This window comes from Lactuca serriola, chromosome 6 (assembly GCF_051521515.1).
Source record: "Lactuca serriola cultivar US96UC23 chromosome 6, Lser_US96UC23_V15, whole genome shotgun sequence".
Taxonomy (NCBI): Eukaryota; Viridiplantae; Streptophyta; class Magnoliopsida; order Asterales; family Asteraceae; genus Lactuca; species Lactuca serriola.
This window is the reverse complement of record NC_136413.1, coordinates 53384422-53405068: the sequence shown is the minus strand read 5'-3', so window position 1 is coordinate 53405068 and position 20647 is coordinate 53384422. Positions and strand designations below refer to the sequence as shown.

Genomic DNA, 20647 nt, shown 5'->3' with positions numbered 1-20647 from the left:
AACATGAAAAAGTAGGGATATGAAGCTCACCTTGAATATTTCGAGTAGTAGAAGAAGAAGAAGAAGAAGAAGAAGTTGTTGGACCTAGCTTGGTGTAGTTTTGAAGACCACTCGATAAGGGGTGGAGTTCTAAGAGTCATACACACGAAAATGGTGGGTGAATGGAATGATCTTCGCACAAATTTGTAACAAAACACTTTGAGTTTTATAAAGAACTTACCAAGGTGCCTAGAACCGACTTTTGGTGGTGATGAAGCTCAAGATTTTGAGAGAGCAAAGGAGGGGAGTTTCTTGAGAGCAAAGTGAGGAAATGGAAGTGGTTTTGTATGTGTGTTATGGTGTTGGCCGTAAATAAGAGAGAGATGGGGGGGGGGGGGGGGTTCAGCCAATAACAAGAGAGAGGGGAGGGGAGTTGACTTTCCTAACTCTTGATGGGATATATGCTTGGATACATGGAGGTTTAAGGCTTGGAGGCATGCTAGACAAAAATGAGGTGGCAATTCTTATTATCCAATCCCTTTTCCCCTTTTTTAACCCATAACCGAACCATAGGGTTCTCGGCCCAAAAAGAAATTGTTTTGAATTTTGCTTTGCCCAAAAGAGTTTTCGACCCAAAAGGAGGGCTCAATAGAGGTTTTCGGCCTAACAAGGCCTATTGAAATGTTTTTGGCCCACTAATGCTCAATAAAAGGTTTTCGGCCTAAAAAGGCCTAATGAAGGATTTTCTACCTAATGTAAGGCCCACTAGAAGTTTTTGGCCCATTAGGGCCCAAATAAAGGTTTTCGACCCAACAAGACCAATAGGAGAAGTTATCGGCCCAATAGGGCCCAATGAAGAAGTCTTGGTCCAATAGGGGTTCTGGGCCGAGAATTCTTGGGTTAAGGCCCAAAATTTATTGGACTTAGCTATTGGATCGAGTTTTGAACTTGCATGAGGTTGTTTCGACTCGAATCACAATGTAGGAACGTATGAACTTAAATAACATTGTAGTTTGAATTTCATTAAATGGGATGATGCAAGGTTACATGAAGGAAATTGCCTTGTAGAAGGATCATAATTTTAACCCTAATTTACTAGTTGTGACCCCTAGTCCTTTCCCTATTGGGCCTCTTCCTCCAAGGCCTAACTTTCCCAATAACATGTCTAAGCCCAACTAATTAGGCTTTAAGGTCCAATATCATAATCTTAGTCCTAGGCCCAAAGGTTTCAGTCCAGGTGGGCTTGAGGCTCAACATCTCCCAGCCCGATATGGCATGGCTCAAAACAACGTTTGACCCCCTGTACGCGTACTTGCTGCGTACTCAGCATATACGTACGTTAGCCATGACTAGAAGCGGGAAGTTGACCTGGTACGCATAGAGTACTAGGGGTACGCCCAACGTTCCTACCAGCCACCCTAAGATCCTTCTTTTGACTTAATTCATTAAGTCCTAACGTCCAGAACATAGATCTAGGCTTCTAACAACATTCTAAACCATAAAGTTATGAACTTTATGCTTTTGCATGCATGGGTGGGGATTACGACACACATTGAGTCCATAAGCTCACTTAGTGGACATCTAGCACTTGCATGGTTGAGGCTAAACCATGAAGATTCAATTTTTAAGGTTCTGAACACCTCCAAGAGCCAAAAAGGACAACTCATTTGGACAAAATCTTCTAAAACTCAGGGTACCTTAAGTATGGGACCAAAATGTGACATAAAACACCCCAAAACTATATCTAAGCATGCAATGACCAAGTTTAAAGCTTTATACCTCTAATGGGCCATAAATGATGCCAAACTTCTTGATCTACAAGACTTCTCCAAGCTCTTGCTCCTTCTTCAAGCTCCTTCTTCTTCAAAACCACCAAAATAGCACCAAAATGTTCAAATTAAGCTTAAGATACATGCAATGGAGTTAGGGTTCGACTTGGGCACTAAGAGAACTTGGGAGGCTGAGCGGATAAAGGTTTGGAGGGTTATAAGTTGTTTAAATAGGGGGCCAACCCTAAAATTTGGGGTTTGCATCTGATCACCCTACACCCAGCGTACACATGGGGGCTCCCCGTTCCGCGCTTCTCATATGTACGCCGTGCATACACCCTGTACTCCTAGTGTATGCTCCGCCCCCAAATATCCCAACATTTTAATATTTATAACTTGAATAAAAAGCAATATAATACCCGATAAATCTCAGACGTTACACGAAGAAAGAGCGATATGTCGATAGAATGAAAATGAAGTTTTGTCAAATGTCGAAGGAGTAGTCGTTGATACCCAAGAGTATATCGCAAATAGAAAAGAAGTAAATGATCATGACCTTCATCACACTCTTCGTGCGGATTTGGTGGAGCACGTTTATAAGGCTCAAATATAGCCCCATACAGAGTATTGACACAATGACTTGTTTGACGAATCAGATGAAGATTCAGATATGTTCGTTGAGGGTGACGATGTCGAGGATCACGATGACGACGATGCCAATGATGAGGATGACGATTCCGATTGATGTATTTTGTTTTTCTATTTCAAATTCGGATATTATGTAAAAAAAATTAATATTGAATGTAATTTTTTAATATTGGCACATCCTCATCATGGATGACGCAACTTCTTCCAAAATGGCGCAGATGTCACATTTTCATTGTGGAAGATGCTCCATTCCTTTCCTAGATGCTCTATTCATTTATCAGGTGCCCCATTCCTCCTTTTAAATGATTTGTTCCTTTGTTAGATGATTCATTTCCTTCTAAGATGATATGTTCCCTTGTCACATGCTCCATTGAACTCCAAGTATTCAACTGAATCCAAATGTTCTGTGAGAATGCTCCAAATACTCAAGTCACATTTAACTGTAACTATATGATACCCTTTTATAATGTACACATGTGTTTTTCTTGTCCACGTACATGTCATGTGTATGTCACATAGGCACTAACCTAAGATAACCGATAATATTGATAAGATGTGAGCACAGTAAACAAGGTAGTTACCTTATGATGTATAACAAAACTAAAATATAATTATCCTCGTAAGTCTTTTTTTTTTCTTGTCCACATAGATGTCATATATATATATATATATATATATATATATATATATATATATATATATATATATATATATATATATATATATATATATAAGTAGTAACCTAAAATAACCACTAAAATAACCACTACTATTGGTAGATATGAACATAATAAACAAATTAGTCATCTTATGATGAACATAATATAATAAACAAATTAGTCATCAAATATTATTCTACAAATTAGTGAACAAAAATCAAACAATATTTCACAAACAAAATTGATGTACAGTACAAGTGGTTAATGCAAGCACTCAACATAAACCACATCTTCATCCGTTCCAAGCAGAAGCTGAGCCCCAAAACACCTACACAAGCAGTTTTCAAACAGCATACGGCTACGAATGCTCGAAATCCAACCATGCAATCTCGTCTATTTCCGGTGCCAACATCCATCTATGGTACCGATACCGGAAGCGGCACCATCGTCTCTCTCCGTCGTAGCTCCAATCGCAACCTCATTTTTCTGATCGGCGCTGCCCCTACACGCCAGCGCAGCCGGATCAGCGTTACATGCGCCATTTCCAACAGTCATCAGAATCACTACGCTGTTCTAGGGGTATCTGCTGAGGCTACAACCTCGGATATCAAGAAGGCATATCGTCTCCTCGCTCGAAAGGTATATAACAAATTAACAACAGTATGATTGTGTATCTGATTTCGATTTGCGTTATATTAGGGCTGAATAGAGAATCATGCCTTGATAAACAGTTTGAATATTCTTTGGTATTCACTTTCAATTAATCTTAGAAGATGAAATTTGTGTTGAATATCTAACAAGCCAGCAGTGTGAGCGGAATCTAATTACATCTTCTCTTGTTCAAATTATGCTTATTCCTAGAAAAATTTGGGAGAACCACCTGATAGTGATGTTTGCCCCTTTTTTCTACTTAATACAAATTGAACTCTGAGTTTTAGTTCATTCTATAAAGTAAGTTCAGTAACTGATGGGGGTAGTGCTTTATTAGTGGACCATTCTATTAGTTATCTAAATGGTAGATAGATTGCTTCATAACTGATGCACTTAGAATGCTTCTCCACTTATGGCCAATCAGATGGAAAAGGAAATTATTGCACATTAAGAGTTCATATTGTTTTAACTACAAAGGATTGAAGTGCTCATGTGATGATAACTGTTGGCACAGATATAGATCTTCAAATTAATACCATAATTCTGCAAGGCTGCATAGATAAGAATTGGTATATAGAAATTCCCTAATATAGAACATGCTTATTAAATTACAATTCAATGTTTTAGAAGGAAAAGTAATCAAAACAATTCACTATGTGATTAAAGCCAATTGCCATTGTTGTTTTTGTTGACATTTCTTTACCTATATAACTTAGTTGATAGTTTACTTTTTTACTGATGCCAGTATCATCCAGATGTCAACAAGGATTCACAAGCTAGTGAAATGTTCAAAGGCATTCGTCTCGCATACGAGGTTACACTTTATCTACTTTTTCATTATCAATCAATATCTTAACATTTAAATATAACAAAAAAAAAACCTTCTTAAAAACTAACCTTTTGGGCATCATTTCATTTGACAGGTGTTATCTAACTCCACAACAAGACACCAGTACGATAATTCCCTCCATTTTCAACCTAGTAATTTTCAACCTAGTACTGGCCCACCATGGCGTACATACAACATCGATCTAGACGACATAAATTTACACAAATGGTCTCATTTTAAACAAAAAATGAATCACCAAGAATGGTACGACTCGAAATACCGATATTACCCTTTTGATGATGAATCTGAAGACGAATCCGAAGACGATAATACCCTTATCAACGAAAGACACTCGTTTACTGAAGTCTTGAAATCCACGTTCCTGTCCATATTTTTACTGAAAACCATAGGGGCAAAACTGTCGCTCACTTTTAGCAGCTTGATGGCTTTGCTTGACCCTAAGCTTGATGGAGGGTATAAGGTTGGTTATGTAGTTGCGTGGATGTTGGGGGGTAAAAGCGGAATTGTGCTTACTTTATGCCTCTCGTTTGCTAGTTGGGTTTGTGGGAAAACAAGTAGTAATGTTGTTGCTCTTGTGGTTGTTTCCATGTGGGTTGGTTCATATATTGCAAGGTTTGCGCCAATTCCCCATGGTGCCCTTCTTGCTCTTCTCTATATGTCTATTAAACTCCAAGCTCATCTTCACTAAACCTACCTTTTTTTTTTTTTTTTTTCAATTTAAATACTCTCTGTAAATAGTATTGGATATGAGATTCAAGTCATTATAGCATATAAACCACATCATAGTTTCTACATCTTCTCCCATTAAGTTCTATATGGATAGCAATGTTTGTCTAAATAAAAACTGGTGTGTATTTCTTTTTTAGATGGAACAAACTGAATGAGACTTAAATGACTATTTTACCCTTGTATTTAAAGAAACAACTTTCACAAATCACAATGTTCATTGATTTTAAGGTGAGAGGAGTTGGCCTAAATAGGTAAAGGGGGTGTGTCTTAAGAAATTAAGCCAAATTTATTTTGCTTATTCCATTATATGGTTATTATGGTTACCGGATTTCATTTATTTTTATGATTAATAATAAATTTTGTATACAATTAGTTGACAATCGACTATTTTTTTTTCAACAAGTAATTGGTGATTGAATTAGATAGGTAGCATCTTGAGATGCATAATTTTCACATAAATATAATGAATAAGAAGAGGATTTTATACATGACATGGATACACAAGAAATTGAGAAACACCACAAGCAAAGCGGATTGTTTGACTTTCTCATATCAATACATGAAAAATGGGTCGGGTTTTCTTCTGAAATCCCAAGGATTACGAACTCTTGACTTTTGAGTCTTGCTTAATCTGGTTTAGGTTTCTCCATAGATACTTTCCACTCGCCATATCAACAAATCCCCAGAATCCAGCTTGAGCCATCTGAAATCCAAATACCATAAACATTTAAATTCAAAATTCGAACATATGATAGAGTGTAGGAGAACAAACAATGAGTTTCTACAAGGACCAATGCAAGAAAGGCTTACCTTGATGATGTTAGATTCTTGTTTTTTGATGGATGAGTCATCATCGGAAAACATGTCGTGGGTGGGCTCCGACGATGTAGGAACTGATTTCCAGGCGATGTAAGCCGCCAATACGGCGGAGAAAAACACCAACAGGAACCTCATGGGACACATCTTCTCTCTTCTTCTTGAATCTTGAACAACGTTCTGAGTTTTCTTTGATAATGTAGGAGATGAACTGGGATATTGAAAAGTAAGGGAGGCGTGAGTTTTTGTTAATCGTGTTGATATATAAATAATTGGATAAACGCGTATGACCCACTTGGATGTGGGTGATTTGGGTATTACAAAGTCAAAGGTGGCTATACCTACTATTCTTTGTGACCAGGGTATTTTCGTCATTATCTGTCTTGTTTGATCTAGTCTTAGAATAGGAACAAAGTCTAAGGGTATTATTGTCATTTTTCTAGTTCTTCCGAATATGGGAACAAAGGTCATAATAGAATTTAAAAATCGTTTGTTTAATGACAAATCTCTTTCAAATGTTTACATTTCATAGTCTTAATTAAATTATATTTATATAATTAACAAGAAAACATATATATTTTGATTTTAATTTCATATATCTCATTTCTGTAGGTCAATTAAATTTAATAATGAAATATAGTGGCTCGTGCATCATGCCATTATAAATTTTTGAAGTATACACTCGTATTACATTTTTTTATTTTAATATTAAGAATTTGAGAAATCCGGTTACCATAGAACCGCCCATGATCGGATGAATAATGATGTTGAAATAAGAAATACGTGGTATGTCCCATTGATGTCATTGATGAACTTGAACGCACGATCTTATGATTCTTTAGGTGGTTATAATAAAATAGGTTTTAATATAACACAACAATTAAGGTATTAATATCGTTGTAGTTTTATATAAAATAATAAAAACCACGTTAAAGTGATTTTAGTTCAAAATGTTTTTATTGTAAACATTAAGATCTTATCATTTAAATTCTAAAATGATTTTGATCTTAACAAAATCAATTTAAGGGTATGATTGGTGAATAATCTTTGTAACATTAATATATTAAAAAATAATTAAAAGATCATTGATTATATGATATTTAGATTTTTTTTTTGTAATAAAGTTTTATTAAATCTAATGAAACATTTTAAATTGGTTGATATCTTTATAGAAAAAAAAGACAACTGATATTTTAATTTTATCCTTTCATTTTCATTGATGCTCCTAAATAAATATTCAAACTCATTTTTATTTTAAATTAGGAAATATATTAATGTCTCATTTGCCATCTTAGAGTAGATGCTACATTTATAATTGTGGTTCCACACTTAGCAAGGAGCTAAGTTTTGTCTATAAATAGATTTGTTTTTGAACAACTAAAAGATTTATAACAAAAATATTAGCAAGGAACTAGATCATAATAAAACGTTCATACGATTTTGAAATCAAGAAACCTAATTCAAATTAATTTTACGATTCCTATTTGGTAAATCACAATAAAGAGATGGTCAAGGTATTTCGTCTACACTTGACAACAACGCACCTAAAAAGTGGTCATAATAATAACAGCCTTGTTTCCGAATCTCCAAAGCACCTAAAAAGTGGTCATAATAATAACATTCATTGCATATTTCTTGATCAACGAAACATACATGGGCTCCACCAAATCCACTATAACTATAACATCATTTAAAGTTCCAGGTAATGTGAAAGCAACATTTCACATCCTCACAACTATCTCGTAATCGATAAACAGATAAATAAGGTATTTCGTCTACACTTGACAACAACGAAAAAAAAGTGAGGGAACATCAATACCCTTTGAAAGTAGATTTGGTCAGGTGACCATCTAGACCAAGATGTAAAAAAAATATGTTCACTTTTTAAGGCATATATCTATTCCCCTTCGTTTCCTCAGCCCCACTCGACAACACAAAGTCTTCAATCTGTGTAAGTCTTATCGCCTTGAAATCACCAGCACTACTGCCCCCTCCCCTCCAAATCCATCCCATCATATAGAACAAAATCGGTCATGAGTCTAATAAATGCATTAAGTTGATCATGTTCTAGACCAAACCTAAACCTCCCTACACTACTCCCACATCTAACCAACCTCACCCCAACAATCTTTTATAACACACTCCTTATTGTTATCAAACCAAACTAAAGTAGGAAACCACACACATAAAAGAATATCTATGAATACATTGATATAGATTATGAAATAATATATTTCTATATTGTATGTTTTGATTCTTTAACTAGAAATTGCCTCCTCTTTGCTTCACGCGGAACACATGCGAGGTTTTGCTTACTATGTTCTAGTCACAAAAAAGAAAATACTAATATTCATCATTTTATCGTGTGTGTGCATGGTTATATTGGGGGGGGGGGGGGGGGGGGGGTAAACTTACTGACATACGAAAGTTTAGAAACCAAACTTACGAACATGGCAATATACAAAAGTTGAGGGGTGAAAATTGTCGTTGTTCAAAGTTGAGGGGGGGTGAAAGTGACATTTTACAAAGTAAATGGATGGAAAGAGCTATTCTACAAAATAAGGGGAGGACTTGCCAATATACGAAAGTCTAGAAACCAAATATTCCAATATAAAAATTTTATGGCCAAAGTATAAATAAAAAAGTAGATTTATGGCCAAAGTGTGAAATAAAAAACTTTTATAGTCCAATTATAAAAAAACAAAAGTCTATTATTCATTAGGTTGGTTTATATATATATATATATATATATATATATATATATATATATATATATATATATATATATATATATATATATAAACCAACCTATATATATATATATATATATATATATAGGTGAGTACTCGTGAGGACATCTTAAAAAAATTGAAAAAAAAATGTAAAAAAATACAAATCATAAAATCGAGCATAGTACTATATTCGGAGAAAAAAAATTGAATTCTTTTTTGCATCATTAAAATTAAATTATGGATCATAAAAATGATCCATGCTTCAATTTTGATGATCCATTTTTTTTTCCTCTCCGATGTAATACTATGCTCGATTTTATAATTTATATTTTTTTAAGAATTTTTTTTAATTTTTTTAATGTGTCCTCACTTTAAAAAGAGTTCTCATCCGATCTTATATATATAAGATTTGAAAAGATCATTACTGCAAGTTCCTTTTGAATTTTGAATGGATTAATGTTGGAAATTTGGACTTGTAATTAATCTTTGCTCTAAATTGCAACTTCTACGAAAGTAATTATTCATTGTGGTAGGATTTTTTGATTTAGATCAAATCTTACGATCACGATGTTATAAAATAAAAGAAAATTTAGGTAAAATCTCAATCTTCATAACCTTAATTTAAAAGTTATTGCTTTCTTAATATGAATAGAAGTTGACATAAGAAGAAATTATGCATTTAAACGTTTGACATATGTGTGCCTTCTAGAAGATTGATTAGTAGGTGACCACTCCTAGGTGTGTTTGCTTGATTAAATCTCTTTAAAAATTAAAATTAACAACAGCTCTAAATTGAATTCTAAAGAATGTTTTATCTAATATTGTATATTTATGTTATCTATAAAATTGCATTTTAAACATAAAAGGTCTAGTGATTAATTTTATACATAACTTATTTCTGCTATAAAATTATATAGAAATTTAAAAACTTGTTGATCACGCTTAGCATCGACAATATTTTATTGCAACTTTCTAATGTTTTAAATTATTTATAGTAATAAAAAGAAAAAAAAAAAAAAAAGGAAACAGAACAACTCAAATAAGAAGCTTTGGTATTTATTGTAGTTGAAGTGTTTGACGTTTCACTTATTGGGGATTAGAATTTGAAATTATTAAAATTGATTTTGATTTATAAATTTTATTTATGGCTTATTTGGTTGGATGAAATTGATTAACAAAGAAATTAAATGTGTAAGGTAGTAAAAATAAGCAGTAATATAATTCAATGAGGATATGCGTTCACCTGTAGAAATGATTAAAAAGGAATTATATCATGTGTAAATATAATATTTTGGCCGTTCAAAAAAATGTGTAAATGTAATATATAATGTTAATTCTATTACATATATTATTTAATCATGATTAATGAATCTTTTTCTTTTACAAAACAAAGTTATTAATAGCTCTTTAAAACTCACTGATGAGTTGCTAATCAAATTTGAGTAGGGGTGTATTTCATTTTGGAACTCACTCAACGACTGTCATGTATAACATGTACTACCTATTTTCATGTATAATATGTACTATATAATATTATCCACAGTATGAGTTTTTTGAATAATTTTTTTAAACCAAAAGCTCTTAAATTTGAGAAAAAAAAAAAAAAAAAAAAAACTGGCGGATGAACTTTTTCGAACAGCTTGTTAGTTAACAAGCTCTTGTCGTGAGTTTTTTTTCAATGATTTAGTGAGTCTCATAGGTTTTCAACCAATTATAAATAGACAACTTATTGTAGATCCCATATATTAGCAATTGGAAATGCTTTTACTTAGAGATAAAATGACTTTTTTTATTTATTGTTTTTTTCATGAAAAAAAAAACTCATATCGTGTATGCGTTAGGCTTTCTAGATTTTTTCTAATTTTCACAATAATAATACATGAGTGCCTATCCAAAAAACATACCAGTCCAATTGAATGAATCATTTCACTCTTTCTCCAATTTCTTAGTACAATAGAGAATACTAGCTTGAGGACCAACGTACGTTTGTAGTTGGTAATCATACAAATGTTAAGTTTTAACTTTCAAGACTTGCATTTGGGAAGCAATGGACATTTATGATCATGAACATGACTTGAGTACTACTAATAATTCAAAAATTTTGCTTTAGAGTGCAAAAAATTTATGAAGATAATTAAATATATAGAGCGGGTAAAGTATTTTAGATGAAAATTATTTAAGTTTTTATTTTCTTCTAGAAGATTTTAAACACCAACCCCATCATTAATGTTATGTAAATCCTAACAAATGTGTTTGACTGGTTCTACGTTAATCTTTGTGGGGCTGGATTGACAGTTAGGGCTCTGTAGTTGGTTGAAAAAGCAATATGTTGACTACTTCCATTCCATGTCAAATCTTAGGTAAAACAAAGTTTGTTGATTATATATATATATATATATATATATATATATATATATATATATATATATATATATATATATATATATATATATATATATATATATATATATCTCTTGAACTTAGTATTGATCAAACGTCTTAATGTTGTCCATACTTAGTATTTATCTTCAACAATATAAATTTGATTTTTTATTGTTTGTACCATATTGATCAAATAACACATCAAACTCTTTCTTTATTATATAGGGGTGTGTGACAAAACTAATTGATAGTTGTATATTGTAGCTTTTATTTTTATATGAATGTTTGGTAAAAAAAGCTTTTAAAACATATAAAATTACATAAAACCACATCTTTATAAAATATAAACATAATTAAAAAAATATAATTATATCAATTTGCAAAAATATAAAAGAGCCTTTTGTTAGACGCTACTTGAAGTAGTTTTTAGATTTAAACATTTTTATTTAAAGCTAAAAGTCAGAAACTCCTACTGTCGAATTAAACATTTTTCCTTTTTAGTTTTTTCTTAAAAGTTAAATGCTTGAAGCTCAAAAAAAAATTGCATTGTAATTAATCATCCAACTATTTCTCTTCTTTCTTTGTCCCACTTTGTTATAAAAAATATCCAAGGATCACCCAATCCAACTAATTGTAGATCGTTTGCATATTCGTTGACCCAACATTTGGAAAAAGAGAGCTTCTAATTGGTTGTTGACCAAGAGGCTTGGCTGTAGGTTTGATTGATGTCAATGATTAGTAAATAAAGGAATCCAACTTCCATTCCATCATTCCATCATGCACATCCTTACCCTCATCATTGGTTTGACGGATTCCATCCCACTATACAAAGGAATTCAACTTTTATTTACAATTTACAAGTCAACCTTTGTTTCATAAATTATTTACTGAAAAATTAGACCTTACAAAAAAAAATTACAATCCCTAGAAAAGTGGAATGGCATTGAACTTAATCCTACCTCTTGCAAGAATAAAACCAAACCTCATTTGTAATTTTATAAATATGGATTTAAAACCAAGACTATAAACCCTTTCAAAACAAAACTCATACAATAACTATATATGTTTTCAAAGCCATTGTTTATGCTCACGAATGTGCAATGTTCAATCCTACTTATAAATGATAAACTTGTGTGTTTAAAAACCAAGTTTTAATCTTCTAAATCCTCATTTTGAATATTATAGAAGAGTAACCTATAAATGTCCGTCATTTTATTTTCAAAGTCATCGATTTCTTTCAATTTGTGTATTCTAGAAAGGAATGATGTGATTGTTTGAAGTCTTATAGGCTCTTTGCTAATCAATCAGATTCCTGTTTTGAACATATTGTTGAATACACATTCAACTCAAACAAAAAAATAGCTAACCAAAAACCGATAAAATACATAAGAGATTTCATTTTCTCGATTGATAAAAATCTTGAAAGGGTACACAATAGTGACCAACATGACATTGACCAAAGTCAAAATGTTCACATTCATCACCACCCTCATATTTGACATACATTTCTCTTTGTTTCTTCTATCTTTTTTTAAACTTCAATCCCTTTTTTTTTTTCTTGTCATTATTGTCTCTATTTCGATTTTACATCTCAACATAACATTAACACCAACATCTTTACATAATTCCAACTTTTTTTGTTCAATTGGATTTTCTCAGTTTTTCGGTCAGCAAACAGTTCGACCATAACACATGGATGCAATGTAGAGGTTTTTCGACCATTTTTCCTTCAAAGTAAACACACAATCATTACTCGAATGATGAGAAAATATATAAGAAAAGATTTGATTTTTATTTTTTATTTTTTTACCTTGACATGAGTGCTAGGGAAGGCAGATGTTCTTAAAGTTTCTTGAGTCTCATCCATCATTTTACGCCTTGGGATACTCAATATAAAAGCAGCTTGATCAGGTGTGGCAGCCATAGATGTTATCCTGTACCCACTTTCCCATCTACGGTGTATTCCTTCACTTGGGTAAAGAAAATCAAGCTCCACAACCTATTTTTCAATTTTAATTTTAATAATCCATTATTATTAGTATCTTATATGTCAATAAAAAAAAATAAAAAAGAAATTAGGTTGCTGTATAATACCTGTTCAGAGAACCCTGCGTTTCTTGACATGACAACACCCCAGCGACTGCCAGCTGTTGTCATGGAAGTCACATGGAATCCTTCTTTCCATTTTTTGCTAATCCATTTAAATGGAAACGATTCACTCACTTTGTATGATTGTTGAGTGTATGGCGTTCCTAAAAAAATTTATTAAAACTATTTTATTTTCTTTTTGATAAAATTAAAATCATGATCAAATTAAAATAGAAAAAAAAAATTATTTAACCTTTAGACATGACAACCAATGAGCTTCCATTAGCAGCACCAGCTATTGAACTGATGTAAAAATTCTTCTCCCACTGTTCCATAATCCAGTCCTGAACAATAATGTATAGAAACTTGAGTTAATAATGAAATGGAGGAAATAGATATGAAAATGACTAAAATAACCTTGTGAAGAAAGACAGGAGAAACTTCATAAACTTGGGAACAGAATCCTGTTCCTGCATCCATAATTAAGGCCCAAAGATTTGAAGCTGAAGCCACACAGCTGATGTATAGACCATCTTCATTACCTTTATCCACATGTTGAACAAGTCTTGCATCAGCTACATTATAATGATATCTGAAAATCAAATCAAATCAAATCAATTATCTTCTTTTTTTTTGTTATTTTAAATGAAAAAGAAAAACAAATTCATACCTTTGTTTCATTGGGCGACGTGCATTGTAAACAGAAATCCATTGTGTAGCAGGACTACCTAATCTTACTTTCTTTTTTGGTTGTTCATCTTCTTCTAAATTAATAAGCAATCTTCCCCTTTTTTGTCCCACCTGATAAAAAATAAAATATAAAATATAACCACTTTTAAAAAAAAAATGGAATTTGTAAGTTGTAAAATGTAAAATGTACCTTGAGTGCCCCATCGATTCTGATTGGTCTTAGTGATGTAACGGGTTCAATAAGGCTTTCAAATAAAGAAATTAATTTAGAATAATTTGGCTCTTCATCAAATTTCATATTTGTAACAGCTTCAAGAAAATGTTTAAATGGTGCAGGACAAAAACAACACATCAACTCAGGTGATGTTGCCATTTTCTTTTTACAAACAAGAAAACTCTTGTTGTCTCCCTGTAATATAAAATAAACTTAATTAATGTGCTAATGTGAGAAAAAAAACAAATCTAGAGTGAAAAGACGAAATTGACCTACCTGGTAACCTTGCCATGGTAACCTTCCTTTAATGAGAAATATTAATGTGTATGCAAGTGACTCAAGGTCATCTCTTCTACTTCCTGTTCGACCTAAATGTGCATGCACACTTGCATATCTTATTGTCCCCCTAACAAAATTTACATTAAATTAAATCACATTAGATGTTATAAGTAACCTTTTAAAATAATTTTATATTCACAAACCTAAATATATCTGGTCGTTGATCATACTCAACGTGTTGACTAGAAGTTGAATCTTTCCATTTTGATGCTGAAAAAAGCAACAAAAAACGTGTTAATGATACTTCAACATAATTAATGTAAAGGGGAATCATTAATTAAATAAAGTTGAAAGCAAACCTAAACCAAGGTCGATAAGATATAGTTTCTTTTCATCCACAGTTCCTGGTTGACCAAGTAAGAAGTTTTCTGGCTTCACATCTCCATGAACAAACCTTTATAATAATATTAATGTATAAAAAAAGAGTGTCATTAAATGTGTTGATAGATATATAGATTGTTTAAGTTAGCAAGAAAGATTAGATATGACTTTGAATTACCCTTTTGAGTGAAGCTTCTCAAGAATTGATATCGACTCAACAGCAATGCAAGCCACCATACTTGGTGACATCCTGGATAAAATAAGTAATTAGTAAATAAATATACATTTATCATTTATGTATGTATGTAAAGTGAAGACTATTATCTTACGATTGGCCTAAAGAATTCCAAACATCCCAAAGACTTGGTCCAAGAATGTCCATGACCTAAAAAAGATTCATAAATTCTCATAAAGATAGAATTTTTATACCAAAAATGAAAAAAGTATGACAAATTTCAAAGTCAAAAGTCAAAACTCACCAGAATGTAAAAGTCACCTTGTCGACCCTTGTAGTGAACCCATGGAATCCCATAACATCCATTCAATGAGCTTTTTTTTTTTTGTATTAAAATGTTTCAATGTATTAGCTCTCAACTCACAAGGTTAAACATGGAATTATGTAAATGTTTTGGAAAAGATGTGATATGTACCTGTAAACCTGCCACTCATAAGGAGGACCATAGTTGCAACCTTTACTATTGCGATGCTCAAACTTTAATGCTACCTAAAAAGGTAAAACAAAAAAAAGATCAGAATTGTAACACAAAGAACTAGTTATTGTAAAAGAAAAAAAGACCTTCATTTATCGTTTATTGTTTCAACATGTACCTCAACTGCATCTGGCCCTGTTCTTTCTGTTCCACCACTTAACCTCCTCCCAACATAAACCTGTCCAAAACCACCTTTCCCCAACTTTCTTTCCACCTTATATATAGGAGAATTTCCCACTTGTACCTTCATCATAAACAAAAACAACACACATTATGAGTTTTCTAAAAGGGGAAAGTTAATCTCAAAGAAAGAGAAAAGAATACCCTTTCGGGAACAGGAGTCGAGTTGCCTTCTTCTTCAACACCCATAACTTTATCAGCACCACCACTTCCACCTTCCATGGCAATGTCTTTATCTGCAACTGTGTCTAGTCTAATTGGAGCTTCAGGGATAATATCACAAGGAGGTTCAGGGTCCAAATCAATCAACCGAACACCTCTACCTCTACCACCAACAGTTGGCCTCACTGGTAATGCCGCTACAGGCCCTTTAGCTACACCTGCAGCATCACCACCTCTTCCCCTTCCACCACCACCACCACCAGTCTTTCTTCTAGGTCTGGTTTGGGTTGGTGGGGCGGTGTTTTCTGCTTGATTGATAGGTTGAGTGGCAGGCTGAAGATCACCAAGCCGTTTTGATCTCCTTGCTCCACTTCGAAGTTGTGGCATCGTCACCCATGCAAATTAGATCCAACTCATAACCCTAGTGTCGCGTTTTTTAGCCTTCAATTAGCTACATAAATGAAATAAAAGTGATGTGAAAAGATGAACAGATTTAAAAAATGAAAACAATGTCGCTAGTGGAAACAGTATCATTTGAATCGGATGAACAAATTGCAACAATGAGAGTGAGAATTTGCTAAATCGGAAAGTGATATATGTCAGATTTATACTATTTTTAGCAAAAGGACTTGTAGATTATCACGAGGATTCTACATTCTGCTACAAGTTTGATTCTTTTGGAAAGAAAATATCTCCAGAAGATTGCAATCCAACGGCATACAGCGTATAAATCCGTCTGACTAAAGAATCATTTTGAATCCAATTAAATTTACTCCATAAACGCATAGAAACATAAGCAAATCCCTGACGAAAACAGTCCGTATCGAATTTGAATGAGAATCGGAGACAAAATCATTGACGAATCAAACCGTCAGATTACGTCGTAGCTCATGAGAACTACTTTATCCGATCATCGAAAATCTTATGAACTCAAAACATTATCCGTATGTTTAAAATTAATTAAAGCGAAAGTATTTCAAATAATAATTAAATAATCAAAAGGCAGATCGACCGCACCTCAAGAACTGCAAAATCAAGATGATCGGATCCAAATGCTTGATCAATCGGCGAATTTCACATGAAAACCTAACTTTTATGACTCGATCGGCTGTCAGATCCTTCCAGTAAATTCCATGATAACAAAAAAACAATATCGCCCTGTGTACCGCTTCGTTTTACCGTATCTGTTAAAAATTGAGAGAAATTCAAACTGTTCTGCCACAAAAATGAAAACTTTTCGTTAGTTTAGGGATTCAGGAATGAGATGAACAGATCAAAGTGATGATCAATTGAGGGAAATGAGATTTGAAACGAAAAATCGTACGAATTGCGATGGGATTGTGTGATTCTTGTTGCGGCTATCGGTGTGTAATGTATTTGTTTCTCTCTCTCTCTGAAAGTATTGCTATTGCGGTCTTGCCCTGGTGTCCGAGGCCTTTTTTATATTTATATTAAATAAAATAAATGAAAATTAAAATAATTATTTATTTCTTTTTCGGTTTTAGTGTTTCTTTTTCATGAAAATGCAAAAGGGGAAAGTAAAGAATGTGAAGCATGCGACATGTGGCCTTCGATACGACCAATTATTATTCTTATTTTTTTCTAGTCCAAAATTATTATTATTATTATTATTATTATTATTATTATTATTTTGAGAATTCAAACTTTTCAAAAATTCAAGAATAAAAAATAATCATTAGATAAAACTGTTTGATGGCTTAAATCAAAAATACTATATTTGTAATTTTGAACAAAATAAATCATAATCATATCTTTGGTTTTCTTAAAGAAAAGCAAATTAAATACAAAAATAAATAATCCTTACAATTCAACCAAACAAATTTAATGCCAAAATGAAAATCTCTCTCTCTCTCTCTCTCTCTCTCTCTCTCTCTATATATATATATATATATATATATATATATATATATATATATATATATATATGTGTGTGTGTGTGTGTGTGTGTGTGCGCGCGCGCGCACGCGCGCGAACGCGCATTCGCACGTGCATGTGTGTTTGTGTGTTCCTCTTCCTTGTTGCTCTCCTCTCCATCCGCTACCCTCCAACCTTCCTCTTCTCCTCGTGTTCTACCATCAATTATTCGGTGATGTTGTTGAACAAACAATTATTTCGATGCAAAACGTAGAAATGGTTTTTAGTTGTTAGGGCAAAAACGATTTTCGTATTTTTATATTTATTGTTACTCAACCGGATATGGTTCAAAAAATTCAAACTTGTTCATTTATGCTTTTGGGTTGAATTGCAAACTTTTTTGTGATTTTTGAATTTTTTTATTAATTTCAAAGTAGTTATTCATCTCAAATATATTTTGAAATTATATAATAAGATAAAAATAAACTCAATCTTTTACAGTAAAATCAAAATTTGGAAAAAAATATCTAAGGATAAAGATGAGAGAAAAATAAAAAAAAACATTTCGAAAATGAAAAAATATATTAAAAAATCCAAATTTTATAAACATTATCATAAGATCATCTCCAACTCATCTCTATTTTTTTCCCCATAAATGGAATAAAAAATGTAGTAAATTGTATTTCATCGCAATCATACTTCATTTTCTACCCTATTTTTTACCCAAAAACTATATTCCTAGAATATTTAATTTTTATAACTTATATATATTGTCAAATACACCCCTCTACTAACTAAACTCTATATTTATGATTAATTAATATAAATTAGTATATAACATGATATTATAAATATTAAATATTACATTTAAATTATAATTAGTAGATAAAATAAGCTAGACATGTATAAAATAAAAATAAAAGGGACTAAAATTGGCAACCAAACTTCACCTCCATTTTTGGATATGGAGGAATAGTATTCATATCTCCAAAAATAAAGATGAAAATAGGATACGATCGGAGAAGAATGAAAGAAAAAATAATAGAGTTTGGGGGTGGGTTGGAGATACCCAAAGTATTAGCAAATTATAAACATGTATGTACAGTTGAAATAGTCTTAGAGTCAAAAAGTTTGCATATACTTAGTTTAGAGTTAGGAGTATTTATCTCTAGTTTCAGTTCTAGTTTACTGTATAAATACATGTATTTACACGATATCAATACAGAAAACAATTCACACTTCATTATAGCTCTCGGTTTTTATTTTCTTTGTTCTCTTGTTTCTCGTTCCACGACAACAGGAACCCCTCATCTTCTTCACACTGCAGCCACCACCGTCTCCACAATCAACTTTCAAATCCCTTCAATTGTTGTTAAGCTCGACTGTGAGAATTACTCGTTATGGTCCACCTCCACCCACCATCATCATTCCAGCCACCGTAGGAACCCTTGCCAGCACCGATTCTCCGACAATTCCAAGCACTCTGGCTACCACCCCTCCTAACCCCGACTTCACTATAAGGAAGAAACGCGATCACTTTGTTCTCTTGTGGCTTCAATCCGCCTTGTCAGAAAAATCCCTCGCTATTGTTACACAATGTAACATTTCGCAGATGGCCTGACAAGCCATTGAGAAAACATTTCAATCCCAAACTAGGGCATGTCGAATGTAGCTAAAAGCCCAACTCCAATCCTTCTCCAAAGGGTCCACGACCATGATTGATTATATCGAATGAAAACGATCGATAGCTCAGACTCTCGTTGAAAATCTTCACCATGTAGACGATGAAGATCTTATTAACCATCTCCTAAATAGGTTCGATTCGTCCTATGGGGCTTTTACAACCGCTTTTATAATAAAGACAAAAGTTCTCTCCTTCGATGATCTTGCAGGTCTATTACTTCAGGAAGAAGCACGAGTCGAATAGGACCATCTTAGACAAGTCTTTGTTCAGTCCACATCTGTTGCTCTCACTGTCAATCACTCCAACAATCATCCTAATACCAATTTCAATGAGCCAAATTTGGCGTCTTCATCTGCTTCTCGTAATACTGATTCTCGTCGTAAGAGACCGTTTTGTCAAATCTGCAACAAACAAGGTCATAAAGCCATCGGATTGTTGGCAAAGGGGAAATTAGACAAATTTTCCTTCTCGCAGACCATATCCTATAAATCAACCCTAGATGCCCGTATGACTCAACATCACAGTCCTTAATGTGTTTGACCCTTCCTGGTATTTTGACACATGAGCTACAGATCATGACTCTCCTAACATTACCAAACTCAACATAACAGATGAATACAAAGGTGATGACAAGCTCTAAGTAGGAAACAATAACCTATTGTCTATTTCTCATGTTGGTTCATCATTTCTTCCTGTTCTCAAATTACCCATTGTGCTTAGAGTTCCCAAACAAACCAAAATTCTTCTCAGTGTCTCTAAGTTAACTCAGGATAATAATGTTTAGGTGGAATTTTGGCCTAAACATTGTTATGTTAAGACTTTGCAGGGTCAAACAATCCTCTGAGGGGACGTTAATGATGGGATGCATCAGCTTCCTTATACCCGAGCCAAACCTCGTTCTAGGGCTTTTACTGTAACATTCCGTTTAAATTAAATTAAATAAGTAAATAAATAATGGACCCTTAGCCCCGAGATGTAAATTTATATTTACACATTACTTTATTTTAGTCTTTAATCCATAATATTTCTAGCAGGGTGTTGGTTCCGGGAGTTAAATGTCATAATTTTGGATTTAATGGGTTAAAGTGTAATTTCCGGGATGGTTTTTGTAAAGAAATTCCGAAGTGAAGGTCTGTTTGGTAAATTATGGTTTGAAGTTGAAAAGAATT

At 32.9% G+C, this 20647-nt stretch overlaps 3 protein-coding genes across 4 annotated transcripts; 1 reads left to right on the top strand and 2 right to left on the bottom strand.

Moving 5' to 3' along the window:
• Positions 1-3286: 3286 nt before the first annotated feature.
• LOC145058385 (Chaperone DnaJ-domain superfamily protein) lies at positions 3287-5348 on the top strand. The gene is made up of 3 exons (XM_079006301.1): positions 3287-3694; positions 4452-4520; positions 4630-5348. The coding sequence occupies exons 1-3, from the start codon at positions 3320-3322 to the stop codon at positions 5242-5244; spliced, it is 1059 nt and encodes a 352-aa protein (XP_078862427.1). The 5' UTR covers positions 3287-3319; the 3' UTR covers positions 5245-5348.
• Positions 5349-5746: 398 nt separating this feature from the next.
• LOC145058386 (Methyltransferase-related protein) lies at positions 5747-6352 on the bottom strand. Its single transcript, XM_079006302.1, has 2 exons — positions 6096-6352; positions 5747-5988 (listed from the first exon to the last, which is right to left on the bottom strand). The coding sequence occupies exons 1-2, from the start codon at positions 6246-6248 to the stop codon at positions 5884-5886; spliced, it is 258 nt and encodes an 85-aa protein (XP_078862428.1). The 5' UTR covers positions 6249-6352; the 3' UTR covers positions 5747-5883.
• A 6245-nt stretch (positions 6353-12597) lies between these two features.
• Positions 12598-17339, bottom strand: LOC145058384 (casein kinase 1-like protein HD16). 2 transcript variants are annotated; one of them, XM_079006300.1, is made up of 18 exons: positions 17244-17339; positions 16937-17134; positions 15902-16370; positions 15696-15821; positions 15518-15591; positions 15347-15416; positions 15197-15252; positions 15046-15117; positions 14846-14940; positions 14690-14756; positions 14484-14613; positions 14184-14402; positions 13974-14104; positions 13721-13895; positions 13557-13647; positions 13310-13467; positions 13026-13214; positions 12598-12942 (listed from the first exon to the last, which is right to left on the bottom strand). In XM_079006300.1, exons 3-18 carry the CDS (start codon positions 16304-16306, stop codon positions 12883-12885), a joined length of 2118 nt encoding a protein of 705 aa, XP_078862426.1. In that variant the 5' UTR covers positions 16307-16370; positions 16937-17134; positions 17244-17339; the 3' UTR covers positions 12598-12882. The 2 variants fall into 2 exon arrangements, with proteins under 2 accessions (XP_078862426.1, XP_078862425.1); XM_079006299.1 differs by having other exon boundaries at positions 16937-17129.
• Positions 17340-20647: the final 3308 nt, after the last annotated feature.

Bases quoted from the DNA above. Each gene is read 5' to 3' on its own strand.
- LOC145058385 (XM_079006301.1), top strand. From the start codon at position 3,320: ATGCAAGCACTCAACATAAACCACATCTTCATCCGTTCCAAGCAGAAG. The intron at 3,695-4,451 runs GTATATAACAAA...TACTGATGCCAG, and splicing joins ATCGTCTCCTCGCTCGAAAG to TATCATCCAGATGTCAACAA. The intron at 4,521-4,629 runs GTTACACTTTAT...TTCATTTGACAG, and splicing joins GCATTCGTCTCGCATACGAG to GTGTTATCTAACTCCACAAC.
- LOC145058386 (XM_079006302.1), bottom strand. From the start codon at position 6,248: ATGTGTCCCATGAGGTTCCTGTTGGTGTTTTTCTCCGCCGTATTGGCG. The intron at 5,989-6,095 runs GTAAGCCTTTCT...TTTGGATTTCAG, and splicing joins AAGAATCTAACATCATCAAG to ATGGCTCAAGCTGGATTCTG.
- LOC145058384 (XM_079006300.1), bottom strand. From the start codon at position 16,306: ATGCCACAACTTCGAAGTGGAGCAAGGAGATCAAAACGGCTTGGTGAT. The intron at 15,822-15,901 runs GTATTCTTTTCT...TTTATGATGAAG, and splicing joins CGACTCCTGTTCCCGAAAGG to GTACAAGTGGGAAATTCTCC. The intron at 13,648-13,720 runs GTTATTTTAGTC...ATTATTGTTCAG, and splicing joins CTCCTGTCTTTCTTCACAAG to GACTGGATTATGGAACAGTG.